General features: G+C 43.1%; 1 protein-coding gene across 3 annotated transcripts in view; it reads left to right on the forward strand.

Annotated features, from left to right (window-relative positions):
- ANKDD1A (ankyrin repeat and death domain containing 1A) overlaps positions 1-19890 on the forward strand; it is a 63201-nt gene extending 43311 nt beyond the window's left edge. For all 3 annotated transcript variants that reach the window (XM_069985428.1, XM_069985430.1, XM_069985431.1), the window contains 9 exons: positions 7268-7366; positions 8508-8606; positions 11589-11687; positions 14697-14795; positions 15203-15301; positions 15388-15483; positions 15578-15779; positions 15977-16108; positions 17181-19890. In XM_069985428.1, the coding sequence (XP_069841529.1) occupies positions 7268-7366; positions 8508-8606; positions 11589-11687; positions 14697-14795; positions 15203-15301; positions 15388-15483; positions 15578-15779; positions 15977-16108; positions 17181-17242 (987 nt within the window). In that variant the 3' untranslated portion in view covers positions 17243-19890. The remainder of the gene's footprint in view (positions 1-7267; positions 7367-8507; positions 8607-11588; positions 11688-14696; positions 14796-15202; positions 15302-15387; positions 15484-15577; positions 15780-15976; positions 16109-17180) is intronic.
- Positions 19891-20264: the final 374 nt, after the last annotated feature.

A 20264-nucleotide genomic window follows, 5' to 3' on the forward strand; every position in this document is an offset into this window, starting at 1 on the left:
GGTTTTGTTGAAACGACAACTGCAGTATTTGAGCCAAAACCAGAGGTGGAAGTACATGTCCTCCTTTATATCTCCCATTCTATCTGAATCCACTTCTGGCCAAATACTGCAGTTGTAGTTTTCAACAAAACTCTTGTGTGTGATTCCAGCATTTATGTGGTAATAGCTCTGCACTTATCCAAGCGATTGTGAATGTGTTTTTTTCTGTGACACTTCGGGGCAGATTTATTAAAGATGTGCGGCGTGGCCTCCTCCTGTGCCTTATTTATTACAGTTTACGCCGGGCTTAAACCTTGGCTGAGAACTACACCTGCTCCGGAGGTGCTCTGGAGGTCCCGATAGATTTATTAAGGAGCGCGCACTTCTTAGTAAATCCAGCCAGGTAAATGGGGGCTGGGCTTTATTTAGCACTTGCAGACAGACATCTGGTACAGAAATAGCTACAGAACATAAATAGCTTAAAATATTGCAAGAAATGGTCGGGATATCCTAGCAGCAGCTGCTTCCCTGTAGCCCATATAATTTCAGCCTACAGGCCGTTCCCAAACAAGAGTACAGTAATACTTACCTGGCTTGTGGACTACCACCTCTTTCAACACATCTAGCTTTTTATAACAGCCTTTTATACGGCGCTTCAGACACCTGTAACTGTAAGACAGAGAAATATTGTTATATAGACTGGTAAAGATTCCAATACTGACTTATCCATCAGAATACCCCCCTCCCCCACTACTGACAGTGATACATAAGGTACAATCTATAACATGCAAGAAGGGTTTAGCACAGACTAATCCAATCCCTGGCTGCAGTGCTTATTGCTCCCCCTATAGGTCACACAGTACAATTACAGTTTGGCTTATACAGTAGATCCCTATAGACAATAATGTGATATGTAAAGTAGAAGAGGAAGAAAACTCACCATTTAATGAAGGCAAACAGTAGTGCGGCCCCGAGCACTAGGATTATAATACTTCTGACTGATGAGAAAGAAACAAGGTGATAGTTATTATTACTGACAGTATATTCTATAAGACATAGTACAACATCATTTACGCCTCCTGATGCCAGCCATGTCCTTCATAAAGTCAGCAGTAGGGCAGGGACTGTTCACACACTGCAGATATTACTACCGGCAGGGCTGAATAGGAGGCTGTGAGAACAAAACTAAGGGAGGAAAAACTGACTACTCACTTTTCCTAGGAATAATATCCCAAACCTCTCCAGCTATCCTGGATCCTGAAGAATAAGGGAAAGTAACAGCATGAAATACACAATAACAGCATCTGATCCCCAAGACTTTTCTCATCACCATGTAAACTGTAGAAACCACTCACAAACCCTCCACCCTTACCTGCTGGCGTCTCAGTAACTTCTCCCTCCACAAGACAAGTAAATAACAGCAAAAATATCAGAGCAATCCTCTGCACATCCATCCTCACAGCCAATACTGAAAAGACTGACATGCAATCCCAGAACATAGAAGCCTGGACACTGCATTGTGATGTCACAATCTTTACAATGATGATGTCACAGGACATATTGTCTTAATCATGTGACATCAAAATGCAGTGTCCAGGCTTCTGGGATTACATGTCAGTCTTTTCAGTATTGGCTGTGAGGATGGATGTGCAGAGGATTGCTCTGATATTTTTGCTGTTATTTACTTGTCTTGCGGAGGGAGAAGTTACTGAGACGCCAGCAGGTAATGGACATCATCACTGTGGAGGGGTTTATAGGGTTTTCAGTGTTTCTCAACTCCAGTCCTCAGGACCCACCAACAGGTCATATATAGAGGATGTCAGAGGTGATATAATGATAGTCCGTGCACCAGTAACTACCACAGCTGGTCGTTGTATGGGATATCCACAATACATGAGCTGCTGGTCTTGTGGACTGGAGTTGAGAAACACTGGTTTACATGGTGATGAGAAAAGTCTTGGGGATCAGCTGCTGTTATTGTGTATTTCATGCTGTTACTTTCCTTTATTCTTCAGGATCCAGGATAGCTGGAGAGGTTTGGGATATTATTCCTAGGAAAAGTGAGTAGTCAGTTTTTCCTCCCTTAGTTTTGTTCTCACAGCCTCCTATTCAGCCCTGCCGGTAGTAATATCTGCAGTGTGTGAACAGTCCCTGCCCTACTGCTGACTTTATAAAGGACATGGCTGGCATCAGGAGGCGTAAATGATGTTGTACTATGTCTTATAGAATATACTGTCAGTAATAATAACTATCACCTTGTTTCTTTCTCATCAGTCAGAAGTATTATAATCCTAGTGCTCGGGGCCGCACTACTGTTTGCCTTCATTAAATGGTGAGTTTTCTTCCTCTTCTACTTTACATATCACATTATTGTCTATAGGGATCTGCTGTATAAGCCAAACTGTAATTGTACTGTGTGACCTATAGGGGGAGCAATAAGCACTGCAGTCAGGGATTAGATTAGACTGTGCTAAACCCTTCTTGCACGTTATAAATTGTACCTTATGTATAGTGGGGGAGGGGGGTATTCTGATGGATAAGTCAGTATTGGAATCTTTACCAGTCTATATAATAATATTTCTCTGTCTCACAGTTACAGGTGTCTGAAGCGCCGTATAAAAGGCTGTTATAAAAAGCTAGATGTGTTGAAAGAGGTGGTAATCCACAAGCCAGGTAAGTATTACTGTACTCTTGTTTGGGACCGGCCTGTAGGCTGAAATTATATGAGCTACAGGGAAGCAGCTGCTGCTATGATATCCCAGCCATTTCTTGCAATATTTTAAGCTATTTATGTTCTGTAGCAATTTTTGTACCAGTTTTCTGTCCGCAAGTGCTAAATAAAGCCCAGCCCCCATTTACCTGGCTGGATTTACTAAGAAGTGCGCGCTCCTTAATAAATCTATCGGGACCTGCTGCGCACCTCCGGAGCAGGTGTAGTTCTCAGCCAAGGTTTAAGCCCGAGGTAAACTGATAAATCGGGCACAGGAGGAGGCCACGCCACACTTTGTTAATACATCTGCCCCGATGTGTCACAAAAAAACACATTCACAATCGCTTGGATAAGTGACAGGATCCCAGAGCTATTACCACATAAATGCTGGAATCACACACAAGAGTTTTGTTGAAACAACAACTGCAGTATTTGAGCCAAAGCCAGAAGTGGATTCAGATAGAATGGGAGATATAAAGGAGGACATGTACTTCCACCTCTGGCTTTGGCTCAAATACTGCAGTTGTCGTTTCAACAAAACCCCTGTGTGTGATCCCAGCAAAAGTGAGACAGGTCAGATTTGTAAACTAGGTCCCGGTCCTTAAGGCCAAAAATAGCCTGGTCCTGAAGGGGTTAAAGTGAAAGCTTCTGTTATATATCTTACCTACTGATCTTTTCCTTTTTTCATGGCAGTCATCCCAGAAGCTGTTACACAGGTTGGAGCCACTTTTCAAAAAGTGAAGACTCGTGCAGTAGAGACCTCAAGAAAAGTGTCCGCTGCAGCAAGAAAATTAAAATTAACAAAAAGGAAACCACCACGAACCACTCTGAAAGAGAAAAGGACAAGATGTAAACGCCTCGCTAGACTTCTTAAAAAGTCTAGAGATGCTTTTACAAGCTTTAACGCAAAATAATAGAAGGGAAGATTTTCCCCATCTCCCTTCCTCATGCCCCCATCTCCCTCCCCCATACCCCCATCTCCCCTTATTTCCTCATAAAATAAAAATAATCCTAAAATAAAAAAATAAAAAAAATAGCCTCATTTTTACTGTTTTTCATTTCCATATTTTTTTTAACCCCCTAGGCGTGCTGTACACGTGCACCATTTATTCCTTATGGGTGCCTTCACACGTACAGGATCTGCAGCGGATTCACGTTGTGAATTCCGTTGCAAAAATCTGCTGTGTCGTGTCATTCTCTATAGGTATACATACTTGAAGCGTATTTTTCATTTCGCTGCCAGTATGTAAAGCCCCTTCTCACTAAACCCAGTGCTGCAGGGCTAATACGTTACCTGGTGGCGCTCCCGCTTGCTTCTCAGGCTTCCTGACATTTTACTCATTTAATCATTAGCTGAGACGGGAAAGCGCACTGATTGGCTGAGCGTGATATCAGGAAGCCGGAAGCCTGAGAAGCAAGCGGAAGCACAGACAGGTAACATGTTAGCCTGGCAGCTCTAGGGTTAAGTGGAAAGGGGCTTTACATACCTGCAGTGGAATGAAAACTCTGCTTGGGAGTATCTAAACCCATAGAAAATGACAGGACACAGGATCGCAGTGGAACTTGCAGCATAAAATCCGCTGCCATGCTGTACGTGTGAAGTTACCTTGAGTATGTATGGAACAGGCTGAGGGCTTCAGGCCCGCTCCATACACTGTGTCTTCCGGCTGCTATGAGGAGCTGTGGGCCACTGCTTATTTAACCATCTAGGTAACATAATTTGTGGGGGGCCAACTAATACTCACTTGCTCCCACTAGGCTGTATCCCTAAGTACGCCCCTTCCTACTGGTATCTGAACACTCAGACCCCATAACCAATTTGTCTCTAAGACATATGGAAGGTTTTTCACAGTGACAGAAACTTTACATATCAAACACAAAATAATTTTTAAACTTTAAAGGAGAAGTACATGAGGTACATCATTTAATGAATATCTCATGGTCTGTTCACACTGGGCTGAAGGTTTATGTTCAGTGTAGATGTATAACCCTGTGTATAAGATTATCCAAAGAAAGATCATAGACTTCTTGTCTGTACGGCAAGTGATCTTGTACATATTCAGTCAGAAGAAAACTACAATCACAGACCATAAATTACAACGTTTTGGTGTAAACCTTTTTCTAGGATTCTGTGCAGAGGAATGTGGGAGTGAGCTGGGGGATGTATAGTCCAATATACTGTATGACGGAAGCACAAAGACACATGAGCTGTACAAGAGCGGAATGGTGGTGATCACATTGTAATTGGAGGAGTGGAGAGATGAGAAGAAAGGCGGAGGATGTCCGGCCATGCAGCTTATCTATCTTTGTGGCTCTGTTTGTGAATAATCTTATACACTACGAATATTCTTTCCCCTGAGTGTGATTCTTTATAATTATTATTACACAGGTCATTGATGCACAGATGGCCAGGTCACATTAAAGCAGTGATTGTCCTCGCCTCAAGAGCCTTAATGCTTTTTATTTTTCCAAAATAAAGTGTGTGCATATATACCTAGATATATATGTGCTACATCCAGCGCTTCAAATGATATTTCAGTTACAAATGTGCCTATTGGTGAATATTGTGCATGCAGATATACTAGAGCTTATTGTCAGGTGTCACACAACAATGTCCGGTCTCATAAACATCAGTAGTAGGCTGTAATGACCATGACTTTTTTTGTAATTACCGTGGCAGGTATCCAGCAGTCTGCAATAGATAGGCCACTAAAAGGCAAATACTGGAAACAGCCTACCTAATATCTGTTGCATGTGTGTGGTCTCGAAGGAGAAGTAGTGCTGAAATTCATGTTGAGAGCGCACGGCTTGCTGTACCTAGTGTGCAGTCTTCTGGTAATTTTCCTGCTAGTTCGGTGTTCTGGACAGTAACACAATGCACTGGCACAGTAGTTCTGTAGTGAACTGAAACAGTCCTGAGTGACGCTATTCTTGGCTGCGGATCCTCTGGAGGGACAAAATCCAATCCTACTAGTTTCAGTGCAAACACCTTCATCAGGGATCACAGTGGTCCCAGGATCCTTTCTCCTTTCTATATGTTCAGTAAACCAAGGATTCTGTTGTGTTGTGTAAATTACCAAATCTTGTGCAGCTGAGCAAGATCCTCCTTCTGTCTTTACAGCTTAACCCTTTGTGTTCACTCAATGTATCTTGAGATGAAGTTCCGTTATAAAAAATGTATTTTAAATCTATACAGAGCTGAAGTTTCATTACAGTGTATCTGCATTTTACAGCAGAGTTGAGAATTGTAACTAGAATCTATTTTGGAAAAGTCCCAACTTTTCCCCGACATACACTTTTCATGCCTTCTTCAGGCATAATTTATCATGTGCGACTATGTAATATAGTCGCACATGGGTCACAAACTGACTCCACACTAGAGATGGCATATTTCATCACCTAAAGTGGAGCCGGTTTGCTCTATGGAGTGCCTGATCCACAGAGGTTAAGTAGTGAGGTAATAACATCACTACTTAACCTCTGGGGCTGTACAGTAAGGAGGGATGCATACCGCACCGCTACCTACAGTACAGGCGGAGGGAATCCCCTGAGGAGAGAGGGGCTTGCCAGGATATACTGGGATTGTTGGCAGCTATGGAGGTAGTAGTAGCAGGTAAGTGGCCAGTCCACCACATCACACACACGCAGTCAGCGTTACTTAACCCCCATCCTTGCTGGTGTTGGTGCAGTGCCAGAACAGTCTTATCCCCAGGGGATTAAACCTTGGGAGCCAAGCAAGTAGTAAAGAGATATCCCGGCACTCACCAAGTTCTTTGTGTTCTTTTATTAAAGCCTCACATCATATAGGTACAGATAAGGAGGACGTGTTTCGGCCTGTGGCCTTCATCAACTGATGAAGCTGAGCTGATGAAGGCCACAGGCCAAAACGCGTCCTCCTTATCTGTACCTGTATAATGTGACAATTTAATGAAAGAGTACAAAAACTTGGTGAGTGCTGGGCTATCTCTTTACTACCTGATTGGACTGATTCCTACCACAAGCCCCACCCCATTACAGAGTGCTATCTTACTCCTATACCAAAGCCTTGGGAGCCAGACTGTATCTTCCTTGCCCAGGATTTTAAAAAGCAGGGAATCCCCTCATAAAGACTGGGATGCAAGTGCATCACTACTTTTACCTTTTACACTTTGTGGACCCCCACAAAGCGCCTGACCCATAGAGCAAACAGACTCCACATTAGGTGGTAAAATACACCACCTCTAGTGTGGAGTCGGTCTGCGAAACACATGCGCAACTGTTTTAGATAGCATACTCTGAAGTAGACATGACTGGTGTATATCGGGGAAAACGTTTCCAGGCCAGAAAAGCTGTCTAAGGGTGCATTCACACCTACAGGATCTGCAGCAGATTTAATGCTGTGTTCAGTTATTTAAATGAAATCTGCTGCAGAAAATCAGCTGCAGATCCTGTAGGTGTGAACGCACCATAAATCATTGAAGATGTGCAGAAAATGTGAGCAGAATGCAGATACAGCCTCAGATATATTTAGAAATATTAAACATATTTTACATCATATCACTTAGCGTACTTCTATAACTTACCCTCACCACTTTTCAGGAGGACAACACAGCTCTGCACTTAGCAGCAAAGAATGGCCATACAGATGTTTTACAGAAAATTGTTGAGATTGGAGTGGAGCTCAATGAAAAAAACCAGGTGGGTGGAAACTGATTTTCATGGCTGCAACTAAAATCGTAAGACTAATCTAACCTGCTGATTTGTCTCTTTTTTGAACTGGGGGGCTGAGGATGTAGGTAAGTTTCTTTTAGGGGTTCAGAAAGTCAATGCAAAGTAGAATTTATTATGCAAAAAAAAAGTCAACTTATTTGGCCCCATTGATAAACAAATAACAGTTATGGCTCTTTGGTAAGGGGGGTGGAAAACAAGAGTGATCCTGCTCATTAAAGCGACTCTGTACCCACAATTACAAAATTGTAATAAAAAGTGATAAAAACAAGTTGCATTTACGCAAGCTATCAATAGAAAGAACAGATCATGGCAGAAAAAATGACACCTTAAACAGCCCTATAGACCAAAAAATAAAGAATGGTAATAGAGCAATTTTTTACATTTTTTTAAGCGCAGTCAGGCAAATTAAAAATTATACAAGTTACATATCGTTGTAATCGTACTGACTGAGGAACATGGAGAACTATAGGGTGAATAGTGTAAACACGAAATCTCCCAAAATGGGAAAAAAATAGCCTATAGTTCAATTTCAGTGCTTAAATGTTTTTTTTCCCGTTTTTACAGCATATTTTAGGGAAAAGTTAAGTATGTAGTTGCAAAGTACAGTTAGTGCCACAAAAAGTAAGGGATCATATGCGTCTTTAGGTAAGAAACGCAGCCACTATGGCCTTTTAAACATGAGAAAAAGCTAAAGTGCAAAAATAAAAAAATATCTTTGTGCTTATGGGTTGAAAGGGTTAATTTCATACTAAATTAGGTGTCACACAAGCATACAAATATCCAGAGTGAATGTTGCTAAAAGCAAGTCAGAAAACGTACCGAATACTCACAGAAACAAATGAACCTACTATAAAATAGAAAGGACTCTGTGGGTACAGTAACTTGTATGACAACAGTTTCTTGGACATTGCTGCTAGTACTAGCCTATTGTCAGAATGCTGTGCTAACAACACAGGTCCCTAGGTGCCCCTTTTAATGGAGGATAGATGCGTGTGTGAACATAACCCTCTTGCACTCACTGCTATGTGACTGATGGAGACACCTTAGCGGTATCACAGTATTTCTGATCTTCTGCTTTGATAATCTGACTTACTTTATTGGTAAACAGGAAGGACTGACTGCCTTACATCTTGCTACAGAAGGTGGACACTTCGACTGTGCCAGAATTCTTTTGGAAGCTGGATGTGACGTCAATGTACAAACAGAGGTAAAGGTTCCCATTAATGATAAAAATGCATAAAATATTTCTTACATTTAGAATCTTACAAGTAAATTCTATATTATAGACATGAAAACATTTATTATAGTTATATTAAAGTTCTCACCAGTATCAACTTTTTTTATTATTATTTCTGATTTTGCTGCATAGGATACAAAGAAAATTAGCCTCAGAGTAGAGATAGAACTCACATAATGGAGACACTGCCACCTTATGGGCAACAGAGTGAATTACGTTATGAAAGAAAGATGTAACCAAACTGAAAAAAAAGTTGTAAACTGCAGATATTTGTGCTTACAAAATATGTAAGAAGAAAAGCACTTTTATCAAGAAGAATAAAATGGATGTCCAATTATGTCTTAAAAGTAATCTCCCATTATACAATTCTACTGATCTGAACACCGCTACATGTCAAGATTGTGCTGCCTGTGTATCCCCCTTATATCTAACACTTATACAGCCAATAACTGACCTGTGTAAAGGGGCCAGCAGTCAGCCAATGAGCGAGCAAACACCCGCTCCTCAGCTGATTTTATCTTTTTGAGAGTGCCTTGTAAAAGTGCTCTTACTGTCTGTGTGATGAAGCGATGTCTATACTACAGGGCAGTGTTATGCTTTGTTGAAACCTGTAATTGTAAAGCTTACATAAATAAGAGACCCAGTAAACCAGTTACTGGAGATGTTGTTTTTCATAAGCCGTCTTTCTAAATGTGCCCCTCAAGCACTTATCATATAGACAAATCAGTAGCGAAAATAGGCGGGGGCAAAGGGGGCGGTCGCCCCCGGGCCCACTCAGGCAGGGGCCCACTGAGGTCTCAGACAGTTAACGCTGTCTGCAAAAGCTATTACTTAACACATGTCTGTAGTGGCTGGGGCCCCCAAGAGGGCAACTGCACCTGGGAATAGCGGGCCCCTGCTCCTGAGGGCCCCGCTCAGCTGTCGGATGCCGAGCCCGGCCAGGGCTGGATCTTCTTCCTGCTTCTTCCTCCTACACGCTGCTGCTGCTGGCCCCTCCCCCTCCTCTCCCTCACTGGCTGCAAAACGTATGAGGAGGGAGGACGGCAGCTGGAGGGATCCTCACCGTCTATGGCTGCCAGGGGGGACTGTGAAGACGTCCAGCAGTAGCTCTGGACGTTGTCAGGTACAGAATGAGGACTGTGTGAGGGGAGTGAGGACTGTGAGAGGAGTGATGACTGTGTGAGGACTGAGAGGACTGTGAGAGGGGAGTGATGACTGTGTGAGGGGAGTGAGGTCTGTGAGAGGGGAGTGATGACTGTGTGAGGACTGTGAGAGGGGAGTGAGGACTGTGAGGGGAGTGAGGTCTGTGAGAGGAGTGATGACTGTGTGAGGACTGTGAGAGGGGAGTGAGGACTATGAGAGGGGAGTGAGGACTGTGAGAGGGGAGTGAGGACTGTGAGAGGAGTGAGGACTGTGAGAGGAGTGATGACTGTGTGAGGACTGTGAGAGGAGTGATGACTGTGTGAGGACTGTGAGAGGAGTGATGACTGTGTGAGGACTGAGAGGAGTGAGGACTGTGAGAGGGGAGTGGGGACTGTGAGAGGGGAGTGGGGACTGTGAGAGGGGAGTGAGGACTGTGAGGGGAGTGAGGACTGTGAGAGGAGTGAGGACTGTGAGAGGGGAGTGATGACTGTGTGAGGACTGTGAGAGGAGTGATGACTGTGTGAGGACTGTGAGAGGAGTGATGACTGTGTGAGGACTGAGAGGAGTGAGGACTGTGAGAGGGGAGTGGGGACTGTGAGAGGGGAGTGGGGACTGTGAGAGGGGAGTGAGGACTGTGAGAGGGGAGTGAGGACTGTGAGAGGAGTGAGGACTGTGAGGGGAGTGAGGACTGTGAGGGGAGTGAGGACTGTGAGGGAAGTGAGGACTGTGAGGGGAGTGAGGACTGTGAGAGGAGTGAGGACTGTGAGGGGAGTGAGGACTGTGAGGGGAGTGAGGACTGTGAGGGGAGTGAGGACTGTGAGGGGAGTGAGGACTGTGAGGGGAGTGAGGACTGTGAGGGGAGTGAGGACTGTGAGAGGAGTGAGGACTGTGAGAGGAGTGAGGACTGTGAGGGGAGTGAGGGGAGTGAGGACTGTGAGAGGAGTGGGGACTGTGAGAGGGGAGTGGGGACTGTGAGAGGGGAGTGGGGACTGTGAGAGAGGAGTGGGGACTGTGAGAGGGGAGTGGGGACTGTGAGAGGGGAGTGAGGACTGTGAGAGGAGTGAGGACTGTGAGAGGAGTGAGGACTGAAGACTGTGAGAGGACTGAGGGGAGTGAGGACTGTGAGAGGAGTGAGGACTGTAAGAGGAGTGAGGACTGTGAGAGGAGTGAGGACTGAAGACTGTGAGAGGACTGAGGGGAGTGAGGACTGTGAGAGGAGTGAGGACTGTAAGAGGAGTGAGGACTGTGAGAGGAGTGAGGACTGTGAGGGGAGTGAGGACTGTGAGGGGAGTGAGGACTGTGAGGGGAGTGAGGACTGTGAGGGGAGTGAGGACTGTGAGGGGAGTGAGGACTGTGAGAGGAGTGAGGACTGTGAGAGGAGTGAGGACTGTGAGGGGAGTGAGGACTGTGAGGGGAGTGAGGACTGTGAGGGGAGTGAGGACTGTGAGGGGAGTGAGGACTGTGAGGGGAGTGAGAGGAGTGAGGACTGTGAGGGGAGTGAGGACTGTGAGAGGAGTGAGGACTGTGAGGGGAGTGAGGACTGTGAGAGGGGTGAGGACTGTGAGAGGAGTGAGGGGAGTGAGGAGTGACTGGTTGGGGGCCCACTCAAACTCACTCGCCCCCCCTAGGCTGAACCCCTAGCTACGCCCCTGAGACAAATCTATGAAACGACTAAGCCGTTACTATTTATGTGTTTTTCTTACATTCAGTCTTTTGTATACTTGCCGTCTTGTCTTATCAAAGTTATGGGTTTTTTATGGGTCACCTGTTATGCTTAGATTTCTACAATCCATCTTTATTTGTTCACAGAAGGGAATGAACAGTCTTCATTATGCTGCTTTCCACGGGTTTGAAGACATTGCCAGGATGCTCATAGACGCAGGAATTAACATTAATGCAGTGAACAATGTAAGCTGAACTTTTTCTCAGACATATGATGATGATGTTATTACAGCCTAGGATTGACAAGTTTATTGTTTGAGGTGCTTCGGCGATTACAAATTATCCTGGAATGAAAAAGATTTGTAAAGATATATTACATTGCAATATGGATACAATGCAGTTTCCTGCACTTTCTCCCACTTTTCAGCCCCGATACCCAAGAAGGAAGTTGCATACATCTATACTTGGGGTCTTCTTGTCGACCCTTCTGTCCACTGCTCCCATTGTCATTTTGTGACAACACATCACTAAATCTGGTCCTGCCTGGGGCCTGGCCTTCATTGATGTTGCCTTTTTGAGTCCGCTTTTCTGGCGTCACTATTAACTCTCCTTGCCCAGTGCCCAGGATTGGGTTGTAGAACAGGGATGCTTGGCAGAAGGCAGAGGGACGATGAGAGACGCAAGAAATCAAGGGATTAGCAGGAGAGGGCACTGCCTACCTTGGAAGCAGGGGCGTAGCTAGGATTCATGGGGCCCCATAGCAAAAAACTGTATGGGGCCCCATAAATCCTGTACGCCCCCCCCCCCTGCCAAACACAGACATTGACGCACATATACACACACAGAGGCACCATTAACATATATACAGATACGCCACTGACATACACACATATATACGCTGTAATGTGATTACACTAGTGCTGATGTATACACCATGAATAGACTGTACACAGGGAAATCATCTAATTGTAATAAGAAATACTCAACCAGAAATAAAAGAAAATGCTGCAGATATTAATGGTGGGTTCTTTTATTAGAGCCCAGCATTAATAGAAGCTGCTGCAGAACATCTTTGGGAGCAAACACACACATATACACCAGTGCTACAGACATTGCTGACATACACACACACATATAGCCACAGATACATACACATACTGACATATAAATATATACACAGATACATATACCCACAGATACATATATACACTCACTGACACAAATACACAGCACTTACAGCTCCCAGGCTTCCCCCTCCTCCTCCTGTAGTCCAGGCTGATCTTCACATAGGTATTGAGGACCTTTGGGTCATGTGACCCAAAGGTCCTTTATCCCTCTCCTGTGCTGTCTGGCAGGTCCTGCTCCTCTGTTCAGCCCGCTCACCCGGCACTACAGTGAGGGGGCTGAACAGTGCAGTGGGGGTCCCTCTTCCTCTCTGGACCCCTGGGGGAGCGGGGTACCTACCATGAAGGCAGGGCAGGCTTCCTCGGGCCCCCTTCATGCAGGGGCCCCATAGCAGTCGCCTTCACTGCCTTCACTGTAGCTACGCCACTGCTTGGAAGTTGAGCAGTTTACTCTCCATACCATCAGGGGGCGGGGAATCGATAAGAAGTGTTATTTGGCACATGCACAACTTGAACAATGGGGTATGACTATATTACAGTAGTAGAAGTAAAGTCGGAGGTCAGCAGAGCCAATAAAATTTTATTATTTTATTTAAAATAATATATATATATATATATATATATATATATATATAATTTTTTTTTTGGGTCGTGCACTGGCTGGGTGAGCTGGACTGCTTAATTGCTTGATTACTTATATTACAGTAGTTACACAAGGAATAGTTGTCAGCAACAACCTCATACAAAACCATAGATAGAATAGCAAATTACCCCGGGAGTGCTCGAACCCCGTGGAGCGCACGCTAGTGCCTCGTGTCTTCACCTAAATAAACAGCTTTATTTTAATTTACTGAAGAGTTGCTGCTTTTTTTGCCTCTTTGCGGTGTCGGATGACTAGGAGTGTTTCCAGCAATTGTATTTTTTTGTCTTACCATCAGAGTACCCCTTTAAAGCTACCACTATAACTTTATTATTTTTTCAAAAAGCTTTATAGAGGCTTGCATTTTGGGGACAAGTTGTATTTTTTAGTGGGAGAAAGAAAACGGCAGTGCTTCCATTGTTTTTACTTTTTACACTGTTCATCTTACCATTTTACTTTTATTCCCTTTACCCAATTATTAGTTAAACATTTGTTTTTGTTAATTTTTTTTAGTTTTGTTTATTATTATTATAACATTTCTTTACAGAAAAAAACATTTTACATATCTGCATTCACAGAGCTATCCCCTTTTTTGTTTGATTTTTGTTTTTTTTGTGAGAAGTTATATTTGTACATTTTCTTTAGCCTTCAGACTTTTTTTTAATACACATTTATTTTATTGCCTTTATGTGAAATCTTCTCATATATTATGCTCCAGGAATGTGAAGTAGAGGGTGAACTTATACACTTTGATCAAACTGTATTCTAACCCCTGATGTTAGTTCTGATTGTGCTGAGATGCAGTGGATCAGTGTAAAGCATGTGGACATGCAGCTATGTTTTTCTTGTCTGTATAGAATTGTAGTTACATTGTTAGGCTATGTTCACACAATGTAAGTTCTGTATTAATCACGGACGCTGTTGTACAAGAGCAAGAACGACCGTGATTCATACAGAACTTATATTGTTCTGCAGGCTGAGGCAATCCCGGCCAGAGTGTATACACATAGTATACACTCCGACCGGGATCGATAGCGGCGCCACAAAAAACTGCCATGTCTGTATTCTGCAGCCGCTATTCACTGAATAGCAGCCGCAGAGAACCTGTCAGAGCACACAATAGAGTGTGCAGCGGCGAATTGGGATGCGGGCGCACTTAGATGCGCCCGCATCCCAATTCGTCAAGAGTGAAGATCATCCGGCTGGTACTGCAGTACCGGCTGGAATTATCTTCTCTGACATCGGCCGTTCTGTGACCCAGTCCGGTCACAGAACGGCCGGTGTCTTACTAAGTGGGAACATGACCATAAAAGGTATACATTGCTTTGCACTGTTACAACCAATATAAAAAAAACAGTATTGCTTGGTGGAGGCATAGTCAGCCACATAGTACAAGTGGATGGGCTACCATGTCATTGCATATCCGCATGCATAGATTGAACCAATATTTACTGTTCTATCCACTAATAGTTTATGACTTCTTCTTTTTAGCAAAAGTCAACCGCCCTGCATGTATCTGTCCTGCAGAACTTTCCTTCCATGGTGAAGCTTTTCATTGACTGCGAGTGTGATCTGGACATTACAGATTATGTAAGAGACAAACAAGTTACTTACAATGTGAATTAGACTTTTAGGAGGAAAAAACATCTTATGTATCATGTAGACTCCTTGTCAAAAAATACTGTGTTACTGAAAGAGTAGTAGGTACTTGGAACAAACTTCCAGCAGATGTGGTTGATACATTCTCTGATAGTAAAACAATATGACATTACATATTTTACTACTACAGAATGTGCCTACAACTGATATCTTAAAGGAATTGGCCAGAAATTGATCCATGTTCACATTAATATTTCCGGCAGCTAGAACAATTCATGCAACATGTAGTAAGGGCCTCTTTGTGTTGTGTTCAAGGAGGATGTTTGCTGACTGATAACTGACCTTGCCACAGTGTCTAGGAAACGTTTCATATCTGTGATGTGTTCCTGTCTTTTCAGAGGTTGCAGACTCCTCTCCATATAGCGGCAGAACATGGGCGGCAGGAAATGGCAGAAATGATCCTCATAGCCGGAGTGAATCTGAAGTTACAAGATAAGGTATAGCTCTGATCATTAGTATTTGATATAGGTGGAGCTGTCAGTGAATAGGTAAGGCCTTATATCTATTGGGCTTTGCTTTACAGCAAGGAAAGACCTCCCTTGATGTGGCTGCTCGAGGGAATCACATCAACTTGGCAGACATGATTATCAAGGCAGATCGATTTTACAAGTGGGAGAAGGTAATAATAGAATGTGGTTAGATTTAGATCATATATCTCTTTAGAAGCTTCTTGATTCCTACATTGGCTTGGCACATATTCTTTCTGATGACAGGACAATCTAAACAGTGATTCAGACTCCTGGGTGGCCAGGCACTTGACATTCAGACAAGACCATCGCCTGGAGACCCAGCATATCCGCTCTGTTATCTGGAGGCTTGCAACTAAATACCTAAAACCCAACGAGTGGAAGAAGCTGGCACAATACTGGAAATTTACAGATGCTCACATTCGAGCTATAGAGCAACAGTGGACAGGTACAGAAACATCTTAGTTGCTTTTGCTTTTCTACTATAGCTGAACATGAATAGCCTGTAATGTGCTGCCAAAGATTCAATATGGTTGTATATTGTAGTCATCACAGAGTGGACATATACATTCCTACCTAGTTTATGTCTTGTATACATAAGTTGTCATGTGGCAACAATAGGCTTACATGATCTTTCTGTTCTAGGCAACAAAAGCTATAGGGACCATGGACACAGGATGCTACTGATCTGGTTGCATGGAGTGGTGATGGCTGGGGAGAACCCAGTGAAAGGATTGTATGAAGGTCTTGTTGGTATTGGTAGGAGAGATCTTGCAGGTAATTGTCGTTTTACTTAAGGCTTATGTTGAGTGGTCCTTTTTGGTCTAGATAAAGGCAATGCTTGTACTTGTGAAAGAAAAATACTGATCTTTTAAGTGTTACTGTCACTTTTGCTGTCACACAGATATGTCAAAATTTTGATTGGAGTTTGGGTTTCAGTGCTGAAACCCACACCAAACCCTGACATATAGCTGGGAGATTTAATACTACTTGTTTCTTATCCACAGGATAGCAGACAAATATAAGATCACGAGAGATTCTCCAACCTCTGACCTGACAACACCCCCCACCCCAGAATAAATGGAGCTGCATGTCACACCCCGCCCCATGGCTCCATTCATAACAAACCTGTTGCGACAACGCTCTAGAGATCCCTGGGGGGTCCAGAGGTCAGACCCCCTGCGATCTCATACTTGTCCCCTATGCTGTGGATAGGGGACAAGTAATATAAGTCAGAAAAAACCTTTAAGGAGAAACATTTCACTTAGACGTGCTTTTTTGGAATTCTTTGATCTCTGTGACCCAGACTCATCAAAAGTTTTTATAGGTCAGGGTCTCTGCTAGATATATCCGGGAGAAGCATGTGGCCATGCTCTTCACTACCTGTCTCACTGTGCAATCTGACTCATTACAGAATGGAGCCCATCTCTTGCAAGAAAGTGGGTTGAGCTGTGAGCTAGGAAGTCATGTGTACAGCTGCAGGCATTTCCTGGCTGTATTTAGAATTTGGTATCTGTGTGACACCTCAAAATCGATTTAATTGACAGTAACACCTTAAACCATAAGTTTACCACACCAGTTATTGCTATTTGTTTGGCACAGTGTGGAGGCAGAAGGATTGTGGGTATTACCAAAGCTGCAGCACTTAAAATATTTGTATTTATTAGACCGCATCTGAATGTCAGAGAACACCTTCAGAGGTCTTGTGGAGTCTGTACCTATAGCAATCAAAGAATGAGGGGGGGGGGGGTTACACAGTATTATCCAGGGGTGTGAATGTTATGGCTGATTGGTGCTGTGTATAGGTATGACAAAGTTGTCACACATTAACTTTCATACTCTTCTACAGAAAGTATTAGAAGAAAGGCAAATGCTGATGATTCTTCCCCAAAGACTTGTGCAGCCATGTAACCATCGTACGCGACTGACTCCAATACAGACTGCAGTTTGCTCTACAGCACTTTTACATCAAGGGCTGATTCTACATCCAAATACAATTCCTACTGTGCCATTCAGAAATCCAACCTCAGAATACCAGATCTCCTACAGGTAGTGAGTGCCTGCTCTGCTCGGTATAGGGCACCATGCTAAATTGTGATGACACTGCAGGTCATTCTCTTCGTATAAATATGCATAGCACATCTTAGCACATGACTGGTGCAATATGGGGGGGGGATAAAAGCTGATGCCCCCACCAAGCTCGGATTTTGTAATTACGTTTTGTATATGGATGACGTTTTATACCCAAAAGCACATTTGTGTGAAAGAGACAACAGGCGACAGGTTTTCTAGTACAGAGTGTTTTCTATGTGCTTGAACGGCAAGCGATGGGCAGATTGACTGCATCCAATATATGCCACGATATTTGTGTACATTTATGATACATTTAAGGGACTTTGTAACATTTGTTCTTTTTAACCTTTTCTTAAAGAAACAAAATCATTTTATATAAGTCATTAAAGCATTTAGTAAGATTAGAGGATCTTATGAAACACAACCAGAAACCTTTCAACCTGTTACAGAAGTTATAGAGGGTAGAGCAGCATCATATATTACAGGGAATGGAAATGTAAAATCAAACATAAGATAACTTTTTGCACAGAAATTTTGCACATCTGGATGAAAAAAGGAACCCAATGGTGCTCATGGGTGGACAGCCACTTGCATCTTACTTTTAGACCAGCTTCAGGCGGTCACAATATGACCTCATTGTGATGTCTATGCTATGACCACAAGACCCAGACACCCCACAATTCTAGTTTTAGAAGATCCATAGGATTCCAGGCGTTGTGGCTGTAATGTGCATGTTACAAAGGGCTTTGGCAGATTTGGATATTGATAACTTATCTTGGTTGACAGAATGAAATGATTCCTTTATCGTTCACAGAAGCACAGTTGTGGGACTGAGCTCCCATTCGAGGAAATGTTGCACTTGTATGTACAGTACTGTGGTTGTGTGAACAGTTAAAGGTTATCTCAAAATTATTGGGGTTGTCCGCCCTCTTCTTTAAATCGTCTGCTGACATGCCGCTAGACACAAAATGACCACTCAGTGGTGGTAAGGAATAAACAAACCCTTTAAACATTACAACTCATCAGCAGAATAGCTTACCGGTGGAGGTCTAACCTTTGGGACCTCAGCTGACCATGAGAATGAGGGTTCCTTGTCCCCCTGCTAGAACAGAGTGGCTGTCGGACATGTGAAATGCCATTTCATTCACATCCTACCAAGCTGAAGAACATAGCCTAGCACTGTACTCCAGTATCTGTGACTTCCATAGAGAGTGGATGAAGATTCAAGGGACTACCATTCTCATGATGGGGGGGAAACCAGAGGTTGTACCCCAGAGGTTGTACCCCCACTACGAATGATTTATTACTTATCCTGTGGATAGGTGATAAGTTAAAACCTTGGGATAATCCCTTTAAGGGGCCCTTTTATTCTTCTGATCAGGATAGGCCATAGGTCATAAAACACCTATCACACCAGTCTGAAACTGGCCTTAAACGTACTTGAAACTTATGGACCATATTATGGACCACTGGACCATATTGTATTTGGTAAGATGTGATAAGGAGGGAAGTGTAAGGAAAAAGTGTAAACTATTATATTACAAACAGTAGGTAGAAATCTTGCTATTTATTCCTTTAAAACAATAATAAAAAAATATATATGTTATAGGATCTGATATTCTGCCCAATTAACTATATTGTCAGAATGGGAATGATCTGCTCCAGCATAAAATGCAATGTATCAGCATCCTGTATACCTGTATGTGTTTGTTTGATTGACAGCAGTTCTGACTCGCCTTTTTGTGATTATACAACACATTAACTCCAAAGTTTACAAAAATAGTGATTTTGTTAAAAAAAATAAATTCTCATTTCTACTGTATTTGTAATTGCAGACAACAGGAGTACTAACTGCCTTGAATAATACTTGGCCTTAGTTTCCAGGTGTTACTAAATCACATGGTGCTTTGACGGAGCCCCCTGACTCTGTGCTGACACTATGCAAATTTATAAACAGAGCTCAGTGGATTGTGGCATATAGTTTACTCCAGAATATTCATTTTGTGTACATACTTTCATTCTAAACACTAGAAAGAGATGCGTAGTGTTTATAGTTTTCAAATATATTAAAACCGTCGTATAAGGTTTTACATTACATTAAAGGAAATCTATCAGTCCTATATCATGCTCATAACTGAACTGTGTCAAGGAGGTGTTAGTGAGCAGCAGTATGCATGTCTTCTGCCTCCTCCACCCCTCACTACTTTGACTGATTGACATACAGGGTACACTGCTGGAAGCCACACTTATTACGTCATGCAGGGTTGGAGGGTGGCAGGGTGGGGGCATGCATGCTATGGCTCTGCAACACCTCCTAGACACTTCAGCTCTCATCATGATTTAGAGCTGTCAGATTCCCTGTAATTTATTCAGCTATCGGGGTCAAGGTTTCACGGTGTGTGTGTGTGTGTGTGTGTGTGTGTGTATATAAATATATATATATATATATATATATATATATATATATATATATATATATATATATACATACACTCACCGGCCACTTTATTAGGTACACCATGCTAGTAACGGGTTGGACCCCCTTTTGCCTTCAGAACTGCCTCAATTCTTCGTGGCATAGATACAACAAGGTGCTGGAAGCATTCCTCAGAGATTTTGGTCCATATTGACATGATGGCATCACACAGTTGCCGCAGATTTGTCGGCTGCACATCCATGATGCGAATCTCCCGTTCCATCACATCCCAAAGATGCTCTATTGGATTGAGATCTGGTGACTGTGGAGGCCATTGGGGTACAGTGAACTCATTGTCATGTTCAAGAAACCAGTCTGAGATGATTCTAGCTTTATGACATGGCGCATTATCCTGCTGAAAGTAGCCATCAGATGTTGGGTACA

The sequence above is a fragment of the Dendropsophus ebraccatus genome, chromosome 1 (assembly GCF_027789765.1).
Source record: "Dendropsophus ebraccatus isolate aDenEbr1 chromosome 1, aDenEbr1.pat, whole genome shotgun sequence".
Classification (NCBI taxonomy): domain Eukaryota; kingdom Metazoa; phylum Chordata; class Amphibia; order Anura; family Hylidae; genus Dendropsophus; species Dendropsophus ebraccatus.